The 19,929-nt window shown below is 46.0% G+C and overlaps 1 protein-coding gene across 2 annotated transcripts in view; it reads right to left on the bottom strand.

Annotated features, from left to right (window-relative positions):
• The window catches only part of LOC133623273 (uncharacterized), a 31,167-nt gene extending 26,447 nt beyond the window's left edge, over window positions 1-4,720 (bottom strand). Inside the window, exon 1 of one of the 2 annotated variants that reach the window (XR_009817868.1) lies at window positions 4,545-4,720. Coding sequence is in view for 1 of the 2 variants with exons in the window: in XM_061986424.2 (XP_061842408.1) it covers window positions 4,545-4,656 (112 nt within the window). In the remaining variant the exon portion in view is untranslated. The remainder of the gene's footprint in view (window positions 1-4,544) is intronic. The other variant, XM_061986424.2, reaches the window with a different exon arrangement.
• Window positions 4,721-19,929: the final 15,209 nt, after the last annotated feature.

Below are 19,929 nucleotides of genomic sequence, written 5' to 3' on the forward strand. Positions count from 1 at the left end.
GTCCATTCTGTGATCAAAAGAGGGAGACCGCACCGAAGAGGGAAGCGAGCGGGCGCTCTTGTCCGTCTTCGCGGACGGGGATTACGCTTGCCTCTACTAGGCATCTTTTTTTCCAACGTCCGCTCACTTGCCAACAAGATGGACGAGCTAGCATTGCTGATGAGAAGAAACAAGGACTTTTCCTCATCTTGTGTGTTGTGCTTCACGGAGACATGGCTGAGCGCGAGTGTCCCGGACAGTTCGGTTCAACTGGAGGGCTTTCATCTTCTCCGCGCGGACCAAACGCGGCGCTCTCCAGCAAAAAAAGAGGCGGTGGAGTCTGCTTCTTTATCAACAACAGCTGGTGTACAGACGTGACAGTGATATCCAAACACTGCTCTCCTTCTCTGGAATATATTTTCATTCACTGTAAGCCCTTTTACTCACCGCGTGAGATCATTTCATTCATTCTGGTGGCTGTTTACATACCGCCCGGCGCGGACGTGCGTGACGCTCAGCGCACGCTTGCAGACCAGATCTTACATGTGGAACGGTCTTTTCCGGACTCTCTTGTTATCGTGCTTGGTGACTTTAACAAGGGAAATTTGAGCCAGGAATTACCCAAGTATAGGCAGTTTATTAAATGCCCGACCAGAGAGGAGAACACTTTGGATCACTGCTACACTACAATAAGCAAGGCTTTTCATGCAGTCCCGCGCGCTGCTCTTGGACTATCAGATCACGTGATGGTGCACTTAATCCCTTCATACAGACAGAGACTGAAACTGGCTAAACCTGTTATGAGACCATTAAGTGTTTCACCGCCGAGTCAGTGGAAGAGCTGCGTGCATGTTGGGAGACGACAAACTGGGAGGCAATTGGAGCGGCCACGAACAATCTGGACGAGTGTACGGACACTGTGACCTCAGACATTCAGTTCGATGAGGCGCGCATCATTCCAACGCGCACTAGGGCTTGTTATAACAACGACAAGCGCTGGTTCACACCCAAGCTCCGACAGCTGCGCAAGAAAAAGGAGGCTGCGTGGAGAAGCGGGGACCGAAGTACCTACAGAGACGCGAACTACCACTTCAACAGGGAAGTGGAGAAAGCTAAATCTGTGTACTCTAACCGTCTACAGGAACAGTTTCGCTCCAATGATTCTGCGGCCGTTTGGAGAGGGCTAAGGACCCTTACGAACTATAAGCCTAAAACCCCCCAGGCCCTAAATGACCGGACTCTCGCTCAGGGCCTCAACACACATTACTGTCGTCATGAACGGACTCCAGCTCATCAAAGCTCTGCTCCCCCCACAATCACCCTCCCCACCAACGCCAGCACTTCATTAAAGAAGTTAAAGGACTCCAAGGACATCACAGGACTCCAAGAACATCACAAGACTGTAAAGGCCCTCTCCATCCAAGCGGAGGATGTACGCCGGCAGTTCTTGAAGCTGAATACGCGGAAGGCCCCCGGGCCGGATGGTGTCTCCCCCTTTCCTCTCAGACACAGTGCGGACCAGCTGGCTTCTGTCTTCACTGACATATTTAACACCTCTCTGGAGCTATGCCGCGTGCCGTCCTGCTTTAAGACCTCCACCATTGTCCCTGTCCCCAAGAAAGCACAGATCCCAGGACTTAATGACTACAGGCCGGTTGCGCTGACGTCTGTGGTCATGAAGTCCTTTGAGCGCTTGGTCCTGTCCCACCTCAAGGACATCACTGCCCCCCTCCTGGACCCACTGCAGTTCGCCTACAGAGCCAACAGGTCTGTGGATGATGCAGTGAACCTGGCCCTCCACTTCATCCTGGAGCATCTGGACTCCCCAGGAACCTACGCTAGGATCCTGTTTGTGGACTTCAGCTCTGCCTTCAACACCATCCTCCCTGGACTGCTACGAGACAAGCTCTACCAGCTCAGCGTGCCCGACTCCCTCTGCAGTTGGATCAATGACTTCCTTACAGACCGAAGACAGCACGTGCGGCTGGGGAAGATTGTCTCGGACAGTCGAACCACAAACACTAGTACTCCTCAGGGCTGTGTACTTTCCCCCTGGTTCTTCTCCCTGTATACAAACTGCTGCACCTCCAGTCACCAGTCTGTAAAGCTGCTCAAGTTTGCGGATGACACTACCCTCATCGGGCTCATCTCTGGGGGCGATGAGTCCGCCTACAGGAGAGAGGTGGACCGGCTGGCGTCCTGGTGCAGCCTCAACAACCTGGAGCTGAACGCCCAGAAAACCGTGGAGATGATCATGGACTTCAGGAAAATCACAGCCCCACCATCCCCCCCTCACCCTGATTGACTCTCCCACCCCCGTCTCCATTGTGGACTCCTTCTGTTTCTTGGGCACCACCATCACCCAGGACCTCAAGTGGGAGCCGACCATCAGCTCCCTCATCAAGAAGGCCCAACAGAGGATGTACTTCCTGCGGCAGCTGAGGAAACTTAAGGTGCCGACCGAGATGCTGGTGCAGTTTTACTCAGCCAGCATCGAGTCCATCCTCACCTCCTCCATCACCGTGTGGTTCCCCGGCGCCACAGTCCAGGATAAGCATCGACTGCAGCGCATCGTACGTGCTGCTGAGAAGGTAGTTGGCTGCAAGCTCCCATCCCTCCAGGACCTGTTCTCTTCCAGGACCAGGAGGCGTGTGGGTCGGATCACAGCTGACTCTTCTCACCCTGGACACAAACTATTCTCCCCTCTCCCCTTAGGCAGGAGACTACGGTCCATCCAGACCCACACCTCTCGCCACCTGAACAGTTTTTCCCCCTCAGGCCATCAGGCACATGAACAATAACAAGATCTGATAGCTCAGTTACAGCTCTTTTTATTACCAAATCTGTGTTATATGTGTTTTATGTTGCACGATTGCACCAAGAAAAATTCCTAGTTTGTGAAACCGTTCTCAAACAATGGCAATAAAAACTATTTTGATTCTGAAAAGAAAGAAAAATAGTGCAAAAGGAGGTAAGGTGCACAGTCCAGTCCTGAGAACGAATGTTCAGAATGTGTTGTTTACAGGAATAAGTATTATACTATATACATTTACAGGAGCATTCAGATTGTGGATTTCCCTAAAGCCATAACCACGGTGAACTCTCATAGGCACTGATTTTATGGTTTAGCACCTCTCTGTGTGCAATTTTTACTTTCCAACCACAATGTATATAGTATAATATTTATTCCTGTAAACAACACATTCTGAACTTTCTTTCTTAGGACTGGACTGTGCACCTCACCTCCTTTTGCACAACTTTTCTTTTTCTTCCTATGTTTTGCATATTTGCAGACTGTCGCACTGATACTGGAGTTGCTTTTAATCTCATTGTACCTGTGTATAGTGACAATAAAAGGCATTCTATTGTATTTGTTTAAAAATAGAACAAGCACAATCTGAAAATGTACAAATCATGATGTTGTTGGGTTTTTTTACACCTACATTTTGCGGTTAATAGTATTCTATCTTTATTTGTCGTTATTTATATTTTCAGAATAAATTATGTGATAATGTACATCAGTCAACTCATTAGTGTTAATTTTCAATCTATCAAGATATTACAAAAATGATATCAAAATCAAATTACAGTATGTGGTTTATGTAGTTTGATCATTTTCCTCGACTGATGTACTAACATCATGGGGTTTATTTTGTACATATGTAGCTCCATCTACAAAAATACAAATAATTGCTATTGTGACATCCAGTGGACACATTTATAACAGCTGTTTCTTTCATTCAACAATTTCAGGGTCATTTTTATACTTAGCAAACTCATCCCGCGGGCCGGATAAAACCTGTTCGCGGGCCTGATCCAGCCCTCGGGCCCTACGTTTGACACCACTGGAGTAACAGAACCAGAATGATGGCCAAAACAAAAAAGGACAAAAATGTCCCCAATGTAGTCAAAGGGTAGTTGCTGGAGGGAAGAACACATGTCCGCCCTGAGATCGGTAGGTCATGAGTTCAAACCCCGGACAAGTCATACCAAAGACTATAAAAATGGGACCCATTACCTCCCTGCTTGACATTCAGCATCAAGGGTTGGAATTGGGGGTTAAATCACCGAAATGATTCCCGAGCGCAGCCGCCGCTGCTGCTCACTGCTCCTCTCACCTCCCAGGGGGTGATCAAGGGTGATGGGTCAAATGCAGAGGATAATTTCACCACACTTAGTGTGTGTGTGTGACAATCATTGGTACTTAAAAATATAATGTTTCATTGCTTAATGCAGAAAAGTGACACGTTTTCCATCCTGACTAACACAAGTGTGTGATACAATTTAGGATTCCCACCTAAGTACAACTTGTGACAGTCACTGAAGAGGAGCAGTGAGTGTCCAATGTCAAATACCATATATACTGACAGACAGCTGCAGTGACATATCACTACAGATTTTCACGAACATTTAAGAGACATTTTGATTATACACAGCACATTTAAGCACCCGCGGGGCATATTTGTAACCGAGCCTAAAGTTATTATAGGTCCTCTCTACCACCGTTAGTTCCTTGTATGGCAAAACTCACACTAGGCGACTTAGTTTTTGTCGTTATTATTTACCGTTTTCGCTGTCGACATACAAACTGTGACATTCTTTTAGTATCCTCTCACTCGGTGAAGTGATGGCAGACTCCAAAGGGTTCGCCACCGAGCGAGGCTTTCTGGCAGACATGACCAAACCCGCTCACCGGAAACACCTGTTGCGTGTTACTGTTTCCAGTTTATCCGGGGAAGACTTTCAGTGTTACACAGAGACGTTTTCAGGCGGGATAGTTCGCCCTCTTCAGTCGCTTATACTTATTACATCCTGGCTTCGACACCAAGTTGTTTCTTTGTTTTTTCAAATGATTGCTTGTAAAGTTTTAAAAAAAATGTTTAACTTTATTTCAATGACGTGCATGTTTACAAAAGTGGGGAGGATCCTAAAATACAAAGCACACAGACAAGAAACAATGGTGCGCAATAGTAGGATTGTGCATGCATTGTCAGATGTACCACTAAATGAAAAGTTGGGCGTAGACTGAACAACAAAATATATTAAAAAAGAAGAAAATATACAGAATAGTGATTAGTTGTAATATTCATAATGATTTTTTTGTAGTTTTTCTATAGTAAAGAGAAATGGAGAAAGGGCACATTCACTTACATACATACACACATATACAGTGTATACAGTCGTCCCTTGTTCATCGTTGTTTTTTGGTTCTGGGCATGACCGCGATAGATTAATTATTGCAAAGTAGGAACTATTCCTTATAAATCAAATATTTTGTCTCCAGCTAATTTAATACATACAGTCGTGGTCAAAAGTTTACATACACTTATAAAGAACATAATGTCATGGCTGTCTTGAGTTTCCAATAATTTCTACAACTCTTGTTTTTTTGTGATAGAGTGATTGGAGCACATACTTGTTGGTCACAAAAAACATTCATGAAGTTTGGTTCTTTTATGAATTTATTATGGGTCTACTGAAAATGTGACCAAATCTGCTGGGTCAAAAGTATACATACAGCAATGTTAATATTTGGTTACATGTCCCTTGGCAAGTTTCACTGCAATAAGGCGCTTTCGATAACCATCCACAAGCTTCTGGCAAGCTTCTGGTTGAATTTTTGACCACTCCTCTTGACAAAATTGCTGCAGTTCAGTTGGTTTTCTGACATGGACTTGTTTTTTCAGCATTGTCCACACGTTTAAGTCAGGACTTTGGGAAGGCCATTCTGAAACCTTAATTCTAGCCTGATTTAGCCATTCCTTTACCACTTTTGACGTGTGTGTTTGGGGTCATTGTCCTGTTGGAACATCCAACTGCGCACAAGACCCAACCTCCGGGCTGATAATTTTAGGTTGTCCTGAAGAATTTGGAGGTAATCCTCCTTTTTTAATTGTCCCATTTACTCTCTGTAAAGCACCAGTTCCATTGGCAGCAAAACAGGCCCAGAGCATATACCACCACCACGCTTGACGGTAGGATTGCTGTTCCTTGGATTAAAGGTCTGAGGCCTTTAATCCCAGGAACACCAAAACAAGAGTTGTAGAAATGATTGGAAACTCAAGACAACCATGACATTATGTTCTTTATAAGTGTATGTAAACTTTTGACCACGACTGTATGTTTAGGCTGTGCCCGTCCCTGAACAGCTATTGGACGGAAATTATTAACACTCTGTCTGTGGTCAGAGGTGACATGATTGAACCAAATCCTTTACATCAGGGGTGTCAAACTCAAATACAGAGTGGGCCAAAATGTAAAACTGAACAAAGCCGCGGGCCAAGGTTGATCAAATTAACCTTTTTGATATGGACCCAAACAAGTTTTGCATTGAATATTGAACAAGCAAGGCTTATATGACTTTATAGTGACATGCAAAATCAAGTTTCAAATAATAATAATAATAATACAAAAATATCAATGGCATATCAAATACAATTTAAATAAAAATTGAATGCCTCTTTTCTATTTGCAGCTTTCTGAGGTAAATATCAACATTAACTTTTTCCACAGGCTAATACATTTTTAAATAAAATAACAATGAATTCAGGACTAATCTGATGTGCCCAAGCAAGATACCTGCCATCTTTTCTTGGATGCTAGTTCATTAATGTCGGGGCTCAGGCTTTGAGCTGAGGCAACCTTCATTATCGAACGAAGATGTTCATCAGTCATTATATCTCGTAGTCCGCCCGGACCACAGTCTTGGGGGCGTGCCTTAAAGGCACTGCCTTTAACGTCGACTATGAGCTGTCGTCACGTCTGCTTTTCGTCCATTCTAACAACGTGCCTGCCCGATCACAAAATATGTGCGGCGTCTGTATGCACAAACATGTGAACGCAAGGCATACTTAATCAACAGCAATACAGGTTACACTGAGGGTGCCCGTATAAACAACTTTTACACTGTTGGAAATATACGCCACACTGTGTGAATACACACCAAACAAGAATGACAAACACATTTTGGGAGAACATCCGCACCGTAATACAACATAAAAACAACAGAACAAATACCCAGAACCCTTTGCACCACTAACTCTTCCGGGACGCTACAAAATACACCCCCGCTACCCACACAGAAAGATCCCGAGCCCGGTATTGAACCCAGGACTACTCAGGACCTTCGTATTGTGAGGCAGACGCACTAACCCCTCTTCCACCGTGCTGCCTATATATATATATATATATATATATATATATATATATATATATATATATATATATATATATATATATATATATATATATATATATATATATATATATATATATATATATATATATATATATATATATATATATATATATATCCATCTTCTTCCACTTATCCGAGGTCGGGTCGCGGGGGCAGCAGCCTAAGCAGGGAAGCCCAGACTTCCCTCTCCCCAGCCACTTCGTCCAGCTCTTCCTGTGGGACCCCGAGGCGTTCCCAGGCCAGCCGGGAGACATAGTCTTCCCAACGTGTCCTGGGTCTTCCCCGTGGCCTCCTACCGGTCGGTCGTGCCCTAAACACCTCCCTAGGGAGGCGTTCGGGTGGCATCCTGACCAGATGCCCGAACCACCTCATCTGGCTCCTCTCGATGTGGAGGAGCATCGGCTTTACTTTGAGCTCCTCCCGGATGGCAGAGCTTCTCACCCCATCTCTAAGGGAGAGCCCCGCCACCCGGCGGAGGAAACTCATTTCGGCCGCTTGTACCCGTGATCTTGTCCTTTCGGTCATAACCCAAAGCTCATGACCATAGGTGAGGATGGGAACGTAGATCGACCGGTAAATTGAGAGCTTTGCCTTCCGGCTCAGCTCCTTCTTCACCACAACGGATCGATACAGCGTCCGCATTACTGAAGACGCCGCACCGATCCGCCTGTCGATCTCACGATCCACTCTTCCCTCACTCGTGAACAAGACTCCGAGGTACTTGAACTCCTCCATGTGGGGCAAGATCTCCTCCCCAACCCGCAGATGGCACTCCACCCTTTTCCGGGCAAGAACCATGGACTCGGACTTGGAGGTGCTGATTCTCATCCCAGTCGCTTCACACTCGGCTGCGAACCGATCCAGCGAGAGCTGAAGATCCTGGCCAGATGAAGCCATCAGGACCACATCATCTGCAAAAAGCAGAGACCTAATCCTGCAGCCAGCAAACCAGATCCCCTCAACGCCTTGACTGCACCTAGAAATTCTGTCCATAAAAGTTATGAACAGAATCGGTGACAAAGGGCAGCCTTGGCGGAGTCCAACCCTCACTGGAAACGTGTCCGACTTACTACCGGCAATGCGGACCAAGCTCTGGCACTGAGCATACAGGGAGCGGACTGCCACAATCAGACAGTCCGATACCCCATACTCCCAGAGCACTCCCCACAGGACTTCCCGAGGGACACGGTCGAATGCCTTCTCCAAGTCCACAAAACACATGTAGACTGGTTGGGCAAACTCCCATGCACCCTCAAGGACCCTGCCGAGAGTATAGAGCTGGTCCACAGTTCCACGACCAGGACGAAAACCACACTGTTCCTCCTGAATCCGAGGTTCGACTATCCGGCGTAGCCTCCTCTCCAGTACACCTGAATAGACCTTACCGGGAAGGCTGAGGAGTGTGATCCCACGATAGTTAGAACACACCCTCCGGTTCCCCTTCTTAAAGAGAGGAACCACCACCCCGGTCTGCCAATCCAGTGGTACCGACCCCGATGTCCACGCGATGCTGCAGAGTCTTGTCAACCAAGACAGCCCCACAGCATCCAGAGCCTTAAGGAACTCCGGGCGGATCTCATCCACCCCCGGGGCCTTGCCACCGAGGAGCTTTTTAACTACCTCAGCAACCTCAGCCCCAGAAATAGGAGAGCCCACCACAGACTCCCCAGGCACTGCTTCCTCATAGGAAGACGTGTTGGTGGGATTGAGGAGGTCTTCGAAGTATTCCCTCCACCGATCCACAACATCCGCAGTCGAGGTCAGCAGAACACCATCCTTGCCATACACGGTGTTGATAGTGCACTGCTTCCCCTTCCTGAGGCGGCGGATGGTGGTCCAGAATTGCTTCGAAGCCGTCCGGAAGTCGTTTTCCATGGCCTCACCGAACTCCTCCCATGTCCGAGTTTTTGCCTCTGCGACCGCTGAAGCCGCACACCGCTTGGCCTGTCGGTACTTGTCCACTGCCTCAGGAGTCCTATGAGCCAAAAGAACCCGATAGGACTCCTTCTTCAGCTTGACGGCATCCCTCACCGCCGGTGTCCACCAACGGGTTCTAGGATTTCCGCCACGACAAGCACCAACTACCTTGCGGCCACAGCTCCAATCAGCCGCCTCGACAATAGAGGCGCGGAACATGGTCCATTCGGACTCAATGTCCAGCACCTCCCTCGTGACATGTTCAAAGTTCTTCCGGAGGTGGGAATTGAAACTCTCTCTGACAGGAGACTCTGCTAGACGTTCCCAGCAAACCCTCACAATGCGTTTGGGCCTGCCAGGTCTGTCCGGCATCCTCCCCCACCATCGCAGCCAACTCACCACCAGCTGGTGATCGGTAGAAAGCACCGCCCCTCTCTTCACCCGAGTGTCCAAAACATGAGGCCGCAAATCCGATGACACAACTACAAAGTCGATCATGGAACTGCGGCCTAGGGTGTCCTGGTGCCAAATGCACATATGGACACCCTTATGTTTGAACATGGTGTTCGTTATGGACAATCTGTGACGGGCACAAAAGTCCAATAACAAAACACCGCTCGGGTTCAGATCCGGGCAGCCATTCTTCCCAATCACGCCTCTCCAGGTTTCACTGTCGCTGCCAACATGAGCATTGAAGTCCCCCAGTAGAACGAGGGAATCACCCGGGGGAGCACTCTCAAGTACTCCCTCGAGTGAATCCAAAAAGGGTGGGTACTCTGAGCTGCGGCTTGGCGCGTAAGCGCAAACCACAGTCAGGACCCGTTCCCCCACCCGAAGGCGGAGGGAAGCTACCATCTCGCCCACCGGGTTGAACTCCAACGTACAGGCTCTGAGCCGGGGGGAAACAAGAATTGCCACCCCAGCCCGTCGCCTCTCACTGCCGGCAACGCCAGAGTGGAAGAGAGTCCAGCCCCTCTCGAGAGAACTGGTTCCAGAGCCCTTGCTGTGCGTCGAAGTGAGTCCGACTATATCTAGCCGGAACTTCTCCACCTCGCGCACTAGCTCAGGCTCCTTCCCCCCCCAGCGAGGTGACGTTCCACGTCCCAAGAGCTAGCTTCTGTAGCCGAGGATCGGACCGCCAAGTGCCCTGCCTTCGGCTTCCGCCCAGCTCACATCGCACCCGACCTCTATGACCCCTGCTATGGGTGGTGAGCCCATTGGAGGGGGGACCCACGTTGCCTCTTCGGGCTGTGCCCGGCCGGGCCCCATGGGGACAGGCCCGGCCACCAGGCGCTCGCCATCGTGCCCCACTTCCAGGCCTGGCTCCAGAGGGGGGCCCCGGTGACCCGCGTCCGGGCGAGGGAAATCTGGGTTCCTTGTCAGTGTTATTCATAGAGATCTTCGAGCTGCTCTTTGTCTGATCCCTCACCTAGGACCAGTTTGCCTTGGGAGACCCTACCAGGGGGCATAGAAGCCCCCGGACAACATAGCTCCTAGGATCATTGGGACACGCAAACTCCTCTACCACGTTAAGGTGGCAGCTCATATATATATATATATATATATATATATATATATATATATATATGTATGTGTGGGAAAAAAATCACAAGACTATTTCATCTCTACAGGCCTGTTTCATGAGGGGGGGTACCCTCAATCGTCAGGAGATTTTAATGGGAGCATTCGCATACCATGGTTTATATAGGGCACAGAGTGGGTGGGTACAGGCTGGCCTAGGGGCGTGGTGATTGGCTCATGTGTTACCTAGGAGGTGTTTCCGTCTATGGCGGCATGTTGTTACAATTTCGCTGCGCTTGTTGAGGGATGACAGGTCTGGACGGTAAATAATAAACAGTTTCTCTTTCAAGCATAGGTTGCATCTTTTATTACCACTATTGTAAGGTGTGCTGGATGCAAGAATTTGCCATGTTATTGAATATTCAACATTATTGTCTTTGAGGTCCCAAATGTGTTTGCTGAGTTCTGTGGTATTTCGCAGGTTTTGGTTCCTGAAAGAAGCCTTGTGATTGTTCCATCTGGTTTTGAATTCTCCCTCGGTTAATCCTACATATGTGTCGGATGTGTTAATGTCCCTGCGTATTACCTTAGATTGGTAGACAACTGATGTTTGTAAGCACCCCCCGTTGAGAGGGCAATCAGGTTTCTTTCGACAATTACATCCTTTGTTGGTTTTGGAGTCGCTCTGTCTGAGGGCCGACGGCTCATTTGCAATTGTTTTGTTGTGGTTTGAGATGATTTGTCGTATATTGTTCATGCAGCTGTAGCTCAATTTAATGTTGTTCTTGTTGAATACTTTTCTTAAGATGTTGTCTTTGGGAAAGTGTTTGTCAATCAGATTGAGGAATTTGTGTCCAATGTTCGTTGAGACGTTTTTGCTGTATGGGGGGTTGTACCAGATGATGTCGTTCCGTTTTCTGTTCTTTTTTGGCTGGTTTCCTGGCGTGGGTTCATAGGTGAGGGTGAAATTGTATCCGCTTTCATCAAGGGCTTTTTGGTACGGGGGGGTTGCTTGGTCAAATTCAGCTTTGCTAGATGACAGCATCGATAGCCTTTTATTGATTCCGGTAGGTATTCTTTTCGTGGTGGTGGGTGGGTGGTTGCTGTCATGGTGCACGTATTGGAGTGTTGTGTTGGGTTTCGTGAATGGTTGGTAGCTGTTATTTCTCAGGTTGAAAGTGACGTCAAGGAAGTTGACGGTTTGCTTGTTGGCTTCAATCGTGATCCGTAGGCCGTTCTCTTTGAAAATTTGGCATATGCGCTTCTTGGTATTCTCGCTGCTCCTTGGCGAGGCGCGACAAACTGCCAGTCTGTCATCACGGTAAATACCAAGGTTCAGATTGAGGCTAGCGAGCTGGGAGAGGAGGAAACTCCCAACGAGTTCACACGTTTCTGCTCCGTCAAAACTTCCCATAGTGACGTCAAATGTTGCATTGTTCTTTTTTTGCCATGGTGTACTGTTGTGGATGAGAATGGAGTTTTTTGCGTGGATGATGATGTTTCTTTCGTTGCCTGTGATTGAGTCGTAGTCTGAGGCGAAGTCTAGTGCTTGAGTCAGTAGGTCTTGCGTGATGGAATCATCTCAAACCACAACAAAACAATTGCAAATGAGCCGTCGGCCCTCAGACAGAGCGACTCCAAAACCAACAAAGGATGTAATTGTCGAAAGAAACCTGATTGCCCTCTCAACGGGGGGTGCTTACAAACATCAGTTGTCTACCAATCTAAGGTAATACGCAAGGACATTAACACATCCGACACATATGTAGGATTAACCGAGGGAGAATTCAAAACCAGATGGAACAATCACAAGGCTTCTTTCAGGAACAAAAACCTGCGAAATACCACAGAACTCAGCAAACACATTTGGGACCTCAAAGACAATAATGTTGAATATTCAATAACATGGCAAATTATTGCATCCAGCACACCTTACAATAGTGGTAATAAAAGATGCAACCTATGCTTGAAAGAGAAACTGTTTATTATTTACCGTCCAGACCTGTCATCCCTCAACAAGCGCAGCGAAATTGTAACAACATGCCGCCATAGACGGAAACACCTCCTAGGTAACACATGAGCCAACCACCACGCCCCTAGGCCAGCCTGTACCCACCCACTCTGTGCCCTATATAAACCATGGTATGCGAATGCTCCCATTAAAATCTCCTGACGATTGAGGGTACCCCCCCTCATGAAACAGGCCTGTAGAAATGAAATAGTCTTGTGATTTTTTCCCCACACATACATATATTGCGCTCTACTACGGTATCGAGCACTATTTTTTGGATAACCTTATTAAGACATATATATATATATATATATATATATATATATATATATATATATATATACACACGGTATGTATACGGTATGTGTATATGTGTGCACACACAGATGTTTTTTGGATATTTAGAAAATGTTTTTAAAGCATATTCTACCATTTTTTTGTCCTAAATTGAGCATTTTCTAGCATAAAAATGGCTAAATAAACCAAAAAATATCGATACTACTGTAGTGTTGGCCACGAGATGAGACCAAACCAATTTAGAGTGCACTGTTCAGTATCGTGGCCACTGATTGGCCCAGCCTCATTTAGCATTTCTATATCAATTAAGAGTGTAAAGTCGACTAAATTGTGTTATTTCATTTCGAGAGGGCTTTCATATAGTTGAAAAACATATTTAAAAGGCAGTAAACTGTTTTTTTATGCTCTGGCTATGAAACTATTTTATTTATTTGTTTTTATTGGGTTTTTACAGACATATAGTTGACAAAAGTAAACACAAATGCATCAAATGCTGTTTTCCCCCACCACAAGTAAAATAAAATAAGAAAAGCACACACACACACACACACACACACATACAATATATATATATATACATATATATATATATATATATATATATATATATAAGAAAAGCACACACACACACTATATATATACACTATATATAGTGTGTATATATTAGAGATGCGCGGTTTGCGGGCACAACCGCGGAGTCCGCGGATTATCCGCGGATCGGGCGGATTAAATTTTTAAAAATTAGATTTTATCCGCGGGTCGGGTCGGGTCGGGTCGGGTCGGGTCGGGCGGTTGAAATAAAAAAAAAATTAGATTTTAAATAGATTCAGGCGGGGGGCAGTTAAACCAATTCGGAAATATATATACATAGTTAAATGTTGTTACCCACATACGAAAAACGAGCAGGCACCTGCTACATATGCCACAACAGAAGAAAAAAAAAAAGAGAGATGGACACTTTTACGGAGCGGAGAAGGCCCCCGACGCCTCGCCGGGGTCCGGGACCGAGACCCCTTCCCCCGAGAGGGCCCCACCAGGAGCCGTAGCTGAGGCGATCTGCGAGAAGGGCCCGACGCACGTCCAGGGTCACCACCGCGCCCACCGCACCGACACCCCGCCTCGTCCGCATTCGCCGCGGCCGGCGTCACGCGCAGCAGGTAAGCAGCTTACCTGCCCGCCACCCCCGTGGCCGGGGGCTCGTAACAGGGGTCACTCCGCGCGCTCCGCCCGCGCAGCTTACCTGCCCGCCACCCCTGTTGCCGGGGGCGCGTAACAGGGGTCACTCCGCGCGCAGTGCGCTCACGAAAGGGGTGGGGCTCACCCTGGTTGATACAGACAGCAGCTAGGACGGTGGCCATGGAAGTCGGAACCCGCTAAGGAGTGTGTAACAACCCACCTGCCGAATCAACTAGCCCTGAAAATGGATGGCGCTGGAGCGTTGGGCCCATACCCGGCCGTCGCCGGCAGCGAGATGCGCTTGGAGGTGCGCTCAGCGCGGCTCCCATATGATTGCGCACTGGTGTGCGTCTGGGTCGTGACAGCGTGGCACGCGAATGTCTGTGCTGCATTGGATCAGTCTCCTTTCTTTAACAGGCAAAAGCTTTATAACCTCACTAATGCCTTGCATCGTCTATATTAGATATATAACAACGGGCGGGTGCGGGATGGCGGGCGGGTGCGGTTCTGATCAAATGTTACATCGGGTGGATGGCGGATGGTTGACGACTTTCTGATGCGGTTGCGGATGAAATAATTGCCTATCCGCGCATCTCTAGTATATATATATATATATATATATATATATTAGAGATGCGCGGTTTGCGGACACAACCGCGGAGTCCGCGGATTATCCGCGGATCGGGCGGATGAAATTAAAAAAACTAAGATTTTATCCGCTCGCGGGTCGGGTCGGGCGGATTAATTTTTTTTTTTTTTTTTTTTTTTTTTTGCGGGTGGCAGTTAAACCAATTCGGAAATATATATACATAGTTAAATGTTGTTACCCACATACGAAAAACGAGCAGGCACCTGCTGCATATGCCACAACAGAAGAAAAAGAAAAGAAAAGAGATGGACACTTTTACGGAGCGGAGAAGGGACGCCTCGCCGGGGTCCGGGACCGAGGCCCCTTCCCCCGAGAGGGCCCCACCGGGAGCCGTAGCTGAGGCGATCCGCGAGAAGGGCCCGACGCACGTCCAGGGTCACTACCGCGCCCACCGCACCGACACCCCGCCTCGTCCGCTTTTGCCGCGGCCGGCGTCACGCGCAGCAGGTAAGCAGCTTACCTGCCCGCCACCCCCGTGGCCGGGGGCGCGTAACATGGGTCACTCCGCGCGCTCCGCCCGCGCAGCTTACCTGCCCGCCACCCCTGTTGCCGGGGGCGCGTAACAGGGGTCACTCCGCGCGTAGTGCGCTCACGAAAGGGGTGGGGCTCACCCTGGTTGATATAGAGAGCAGGACGGTGGCCATGGAAGTTGGAACCCGCTAAGGAGTGTGTAACAACCCACCTGCCGAATCAACTAGCCCTGAAAATGGATGGCGCTGGAGCGTGGGCCCATATCTGGCCGTCGCCGGCAGCGAGACGCGCTTGGAGGTGCGCTCAGCGCGGCTCCCATATGATTGCGCACAGGTGTGCGTCTGGGTCGTGACAGCGTGGCACGCGAATGTCTGTGCATTGGATCAGTCTCCTTTCTTTAACAGGCAAAAGCTTTATAACCTCACCATACCTGCCAACTTTTAAATCAGAAAAACCTAGTAGCCAGGGTCCAAGGGCCGCAGGCCCCGGTAGGTCCAGGACAAAGTCCTGGTGGAGGGTTCAGGGCTTCGCCCCCCGACGCAAAATGACTATTAGCATTCAGCCAGGTTAAAATGTTGCTAAAACCATCACTTTTCTATCAGTCACAGTGACTTTTCAAAATAAAAATATTACAGCAAAAATCATATGGGTTGATTGACATGTTTATTCTGTAAGCTAACTTCAATAGTTTGAAATTATTTTGACAGTTAATGCCAGTTATCCTGTCAACCTTTCACAAGACTTCAATTTGTTAATTGAAAGTATAAATAGTATAAACACTTTTTACAGTATGTCGTGCTGTGAAATACAGCCGACAGGATTGCGCATGCATGGTGCAGGAGAACAAAGGACTTCTTTCATTTAAGGTTTGTGATAAACCATCAAACTCATTCGTTAAAAGGACTCTATAGTAATATAAAGCGAATTTTTCTGGACATTATCATGCAAGAAAAGTTTATTTTTGGGATCGCGATCACCGCGTAATGATTTTTAAAGGTTGCATTACATTATTAACTGTCCCATGTGATCAGCCAGTGCGATTGGAAGTCCATGCTCAATTATTGCCTCCATAAATAAAACTTCGGCATTTATCACATCCAAAGAATCTGTTTGGGCGACGAAAAACGTTGAAAGTTTTCCACTTGTATCGCTAGCAACGGCATTAGACTTGTGTTTTTTTGTCCCAACGTGGTCTTTTACATCGCTAATTCCTCCGTGTCCGATCGAAAAATCTTGTCTGCACAAGGTGCAATTCGCGTAGTTTTCACCCTTTTTTAAAAAATTTTTATTAATATTAGATATATAACAACGGGCGGATGGTGGGCGGGTGCAGTTCAGATCAAACGTTACATCGGGTGGATGGCGGATGGTTGACGACTTTCTGACGCGGTTGCGGATGAAATAATTGCCTATCCGCGCATCTCTAATATATATATATATATACTAAACAATATCCTGATTTTTCCCGCTGTTTTGTCGGTAGAGAGTCTGATCTTGGTGGACAGCTGAGAAACTGAATGGAGCAGAAGGCTCCATTCATATATATATATATATATATTTTATTTTTATTTATTTTTTTTGGGGGGGGGGGGTTACAGACATATAGTTGACAAAAGTAAACAAATGGTGTGGTGGGGGAAAACAGCATTTGGGGCATTTGTGTTTACTTTTGTCAACTATATGTCTGTAAAAACCCAATAAAAATTTTTTTTTTAAAAACAAATAAATACAATATTTTCATAGCCAGAGCATAAAAAACAGTTTACTGCCTTTTAAATGTTTTTCAACTATATGAAAGCCCTCTCGAAATGAAATAACACAATTTAGTCAACTTTACACTCTTAACTGATATAGCAATGCTAAATGAGGCTGGGCCAATCAGTGGCCACGATACTGAACAGCGAGCTCGAAATTGGTTTGGCCTCATCTCGTGGCCAACACTACAGTAGTATGGATATCTTTTGGTTTATTTAGCCATTTTTATGCAAGAAAATGCTCAATTTAGGACAAGAAAATGGTAGAATATGCTTTAAAAACATTTTCTAAATATCCAAAAAACATCTGTGTGCACACATATACACATACCGTATATATACCGTATATATATATATACTTACATACAGAAAAAAGGAGTAAAAAAAAGACAATATAGGAAAGATCTAAGTATAACTGAGTCGAACAAAAAAAAAAAAATAATAATAATAGTGCTAGAACTTTATTGCCCCAGTAGAAAATACTGATCAATACCATATTTGCTGCATTTCTTGTATTGTATTGGATGTGGGGAGTCGCAATCCTAATTTTTCATAGTTTGTTTTAAATGTAATTGTATTTATAAATCCTAATAATTCAGTAATATCCTTGTATAACTGATTAGGAATAAAATAAATAGTAACCAAAATTAACTGAATTGTGTTGAACAAAACAAAATAAGCAAATCAAATCAACTTTATTTATAAAGCACATTTAAAATTTACCACAGGGGTAGCCAAAGTGCTGTACAATGGGCAGGTTAAAAGATAATACGAGTACCGAGCAAACACAACACAACACAAACAGAACACGATAAAAAATAAATAAATAAAATACAATAAATAAAAACATAAAAACATAAAAACAGGTTCACAGCAGGTGTATTATGGGGCGCCATTGCAGGATGGATATCACTCAGTGTTAAAAGCCATGGAATAAAAGTATGTTTTTAAGAGAGATTTAAACACAGGAAGAGAGGAGGCGTGTCTAACACTCAGAGGTAGGTCGTTCCAGATTTTGGGAGCAGCAACGGCGAAAGCTCTGTCACCTCTAAGCTTCAGCCTTGTGTCAGGGACCGTCAGTAGCAGCTGATCGGCTGATCTTAAGGATCGGGTGGGGCAGTAAGGCTGAAGGAGGTCGGAGAGATAGGTTGGCGCGAGGTTGTTTAGACATTTAAAAACAAATAAAAGGAGTTTAAAATTGATTCGATAATGCACAGGGAGCCAGTGAAGGGACGCTAATATAGGGGTGATGTGCTCACGTCTGCGGGTCTGTGTTAGCAGACGAGCAGCAGAGTTCTGCACGAGCTGCAGGCGGGTGAGAGAGGCCTGGCTAATGCCTACATACAGGGCATTGCAGTAGTCAAGACGAGTCGAGATAAAGGCGTGGATTGATTTCTCGAGATCATGTCCTGATAGAAGCGGTTTCACTTTCGCTATTTGGCGTAATTGATAAAAGCTTTTTTGAACGACGCTGCTGATTTGTTTTTCAAATTTAAAATCTGAGTCGAGCTTTACCCCCAGGTTTGTGACACAGTCGCTGAGATACGGGGTCAGAGTGCCGAGGTCAACGTTGGGGGAGGGAGAGCGACTTGGACCGAACAACATAACTTCTGTTTTGTCTTCATTTAGGCTCAGGAAGTTAGCTGAAATCCAGACTTTGATGTCGTGCAGGCAGTCAATAAGATGTTGAACCGTGTTATTTTGTGCCATGGGAAAATAAATCTGGCAATCATCGGCATAAAAATGAAATGCAATACTGTACTTCCTAAAAATAGAACCAAGGGGGAGAAGGTAAAGCGCAAATAAGATTGGGGAAAGGATTGAGCCCTGGGGGACCCCATGTGGTAAAGGAGCTGTGGAAGACATAAAACTGTCTACTTTTACACAAAAACTCCTGTCGGTTAGGTACGACCGGAACCAGTTGAGGGCAGCGCCCTTAATGCCCACACAGTTCTCAAGACGAGTGATTAAGGTGGCGTGGTCGACGGTGTCGAACGCAGCAGACAGATCTAAAAGCACCAGGACAACATATTTACCAGAATCAGTTGACAGGATGATATCGTTAAAAACTTTTAGAAGCGCTGACTCTGTGCTGTGGAGGGCTTTAAAACCGGACTGGAACAGCTGAGTGATACCATTATCCTCTAAGAAGGGCAACAACTGACTGTAGACAACCTTCTCTAATATTTTGGAAATGTATGGAAGATTAGAGATAGGTCTGAGGTTAGAGAGGAGAGAGGGGTCGAGGCTTGGTTTTTTAAGTAGAGGTCGTACCACTGCATGTTTAAACTCTACTGGAACTATTCCACAAGAGAGGCTACTATTGATAATGTTAAGGACACTTGATCCAATAGTAGCAAGTACCAGCCTGAGGAGAAAACAAACATACACAAAGGAACACAAATTCCTTTTGAGCCACCAGTGTCTTGTGATGCTTTATTCTCGGAGTTATAAAGTTCAACGTGAGACATTCGCAGATACCCTTTTTACATTTGACAACTACAGGCCTTCTTTTTATGTTTTTCTTCCCCATGAGTGTTTCTTTCATTTGCTTATAGTCTGCTGACCGGCTGCAGGCAGGTTCTATCTGCAGACAAAATCCTCATTCATCACATTTCTAACTGTGACGGAAGTAAATCTAAAACAAACAAAATGCTTTGCCAACAACACTGAAAATAACAACATGGGTAATGATGATTTTAGTTTGGATTTGAATCAAAACGATCAAACCTCATACACTGTAAAAAAAAAAAAAAAAAAAAAAAAAAAAAAGTAAACAGATTTGATGGTAAAATACTGTCCGCTCAGTCGCCAGAATTTTACTGTAAAAAATAACAGTGGTATGTACGCGCCTTTTCTTAGTTTACAGTAATGCACTGTGAAAACAACAAGCATAGATTATACGGTTAAAAAAAGGAAACTCTTTCGCCATAATTTTAACGTAAAAGTATCAGTA

Source organism: Nerophis lumbriciformis, linkage group LG12 (genome assembly GCF_033978685.3).
Source record: "Nerophis lumbriciformis linkage group LG12, RoL_Nlum_v2.1, whole genome shotgun sequence".
Lineage (NCBI taxonomy): Eukaryota > Metazoa > Chordata > Actinopteri > Syngnathiformes > Syngnathidae > Nerophis > Nerophis lumbriciformis.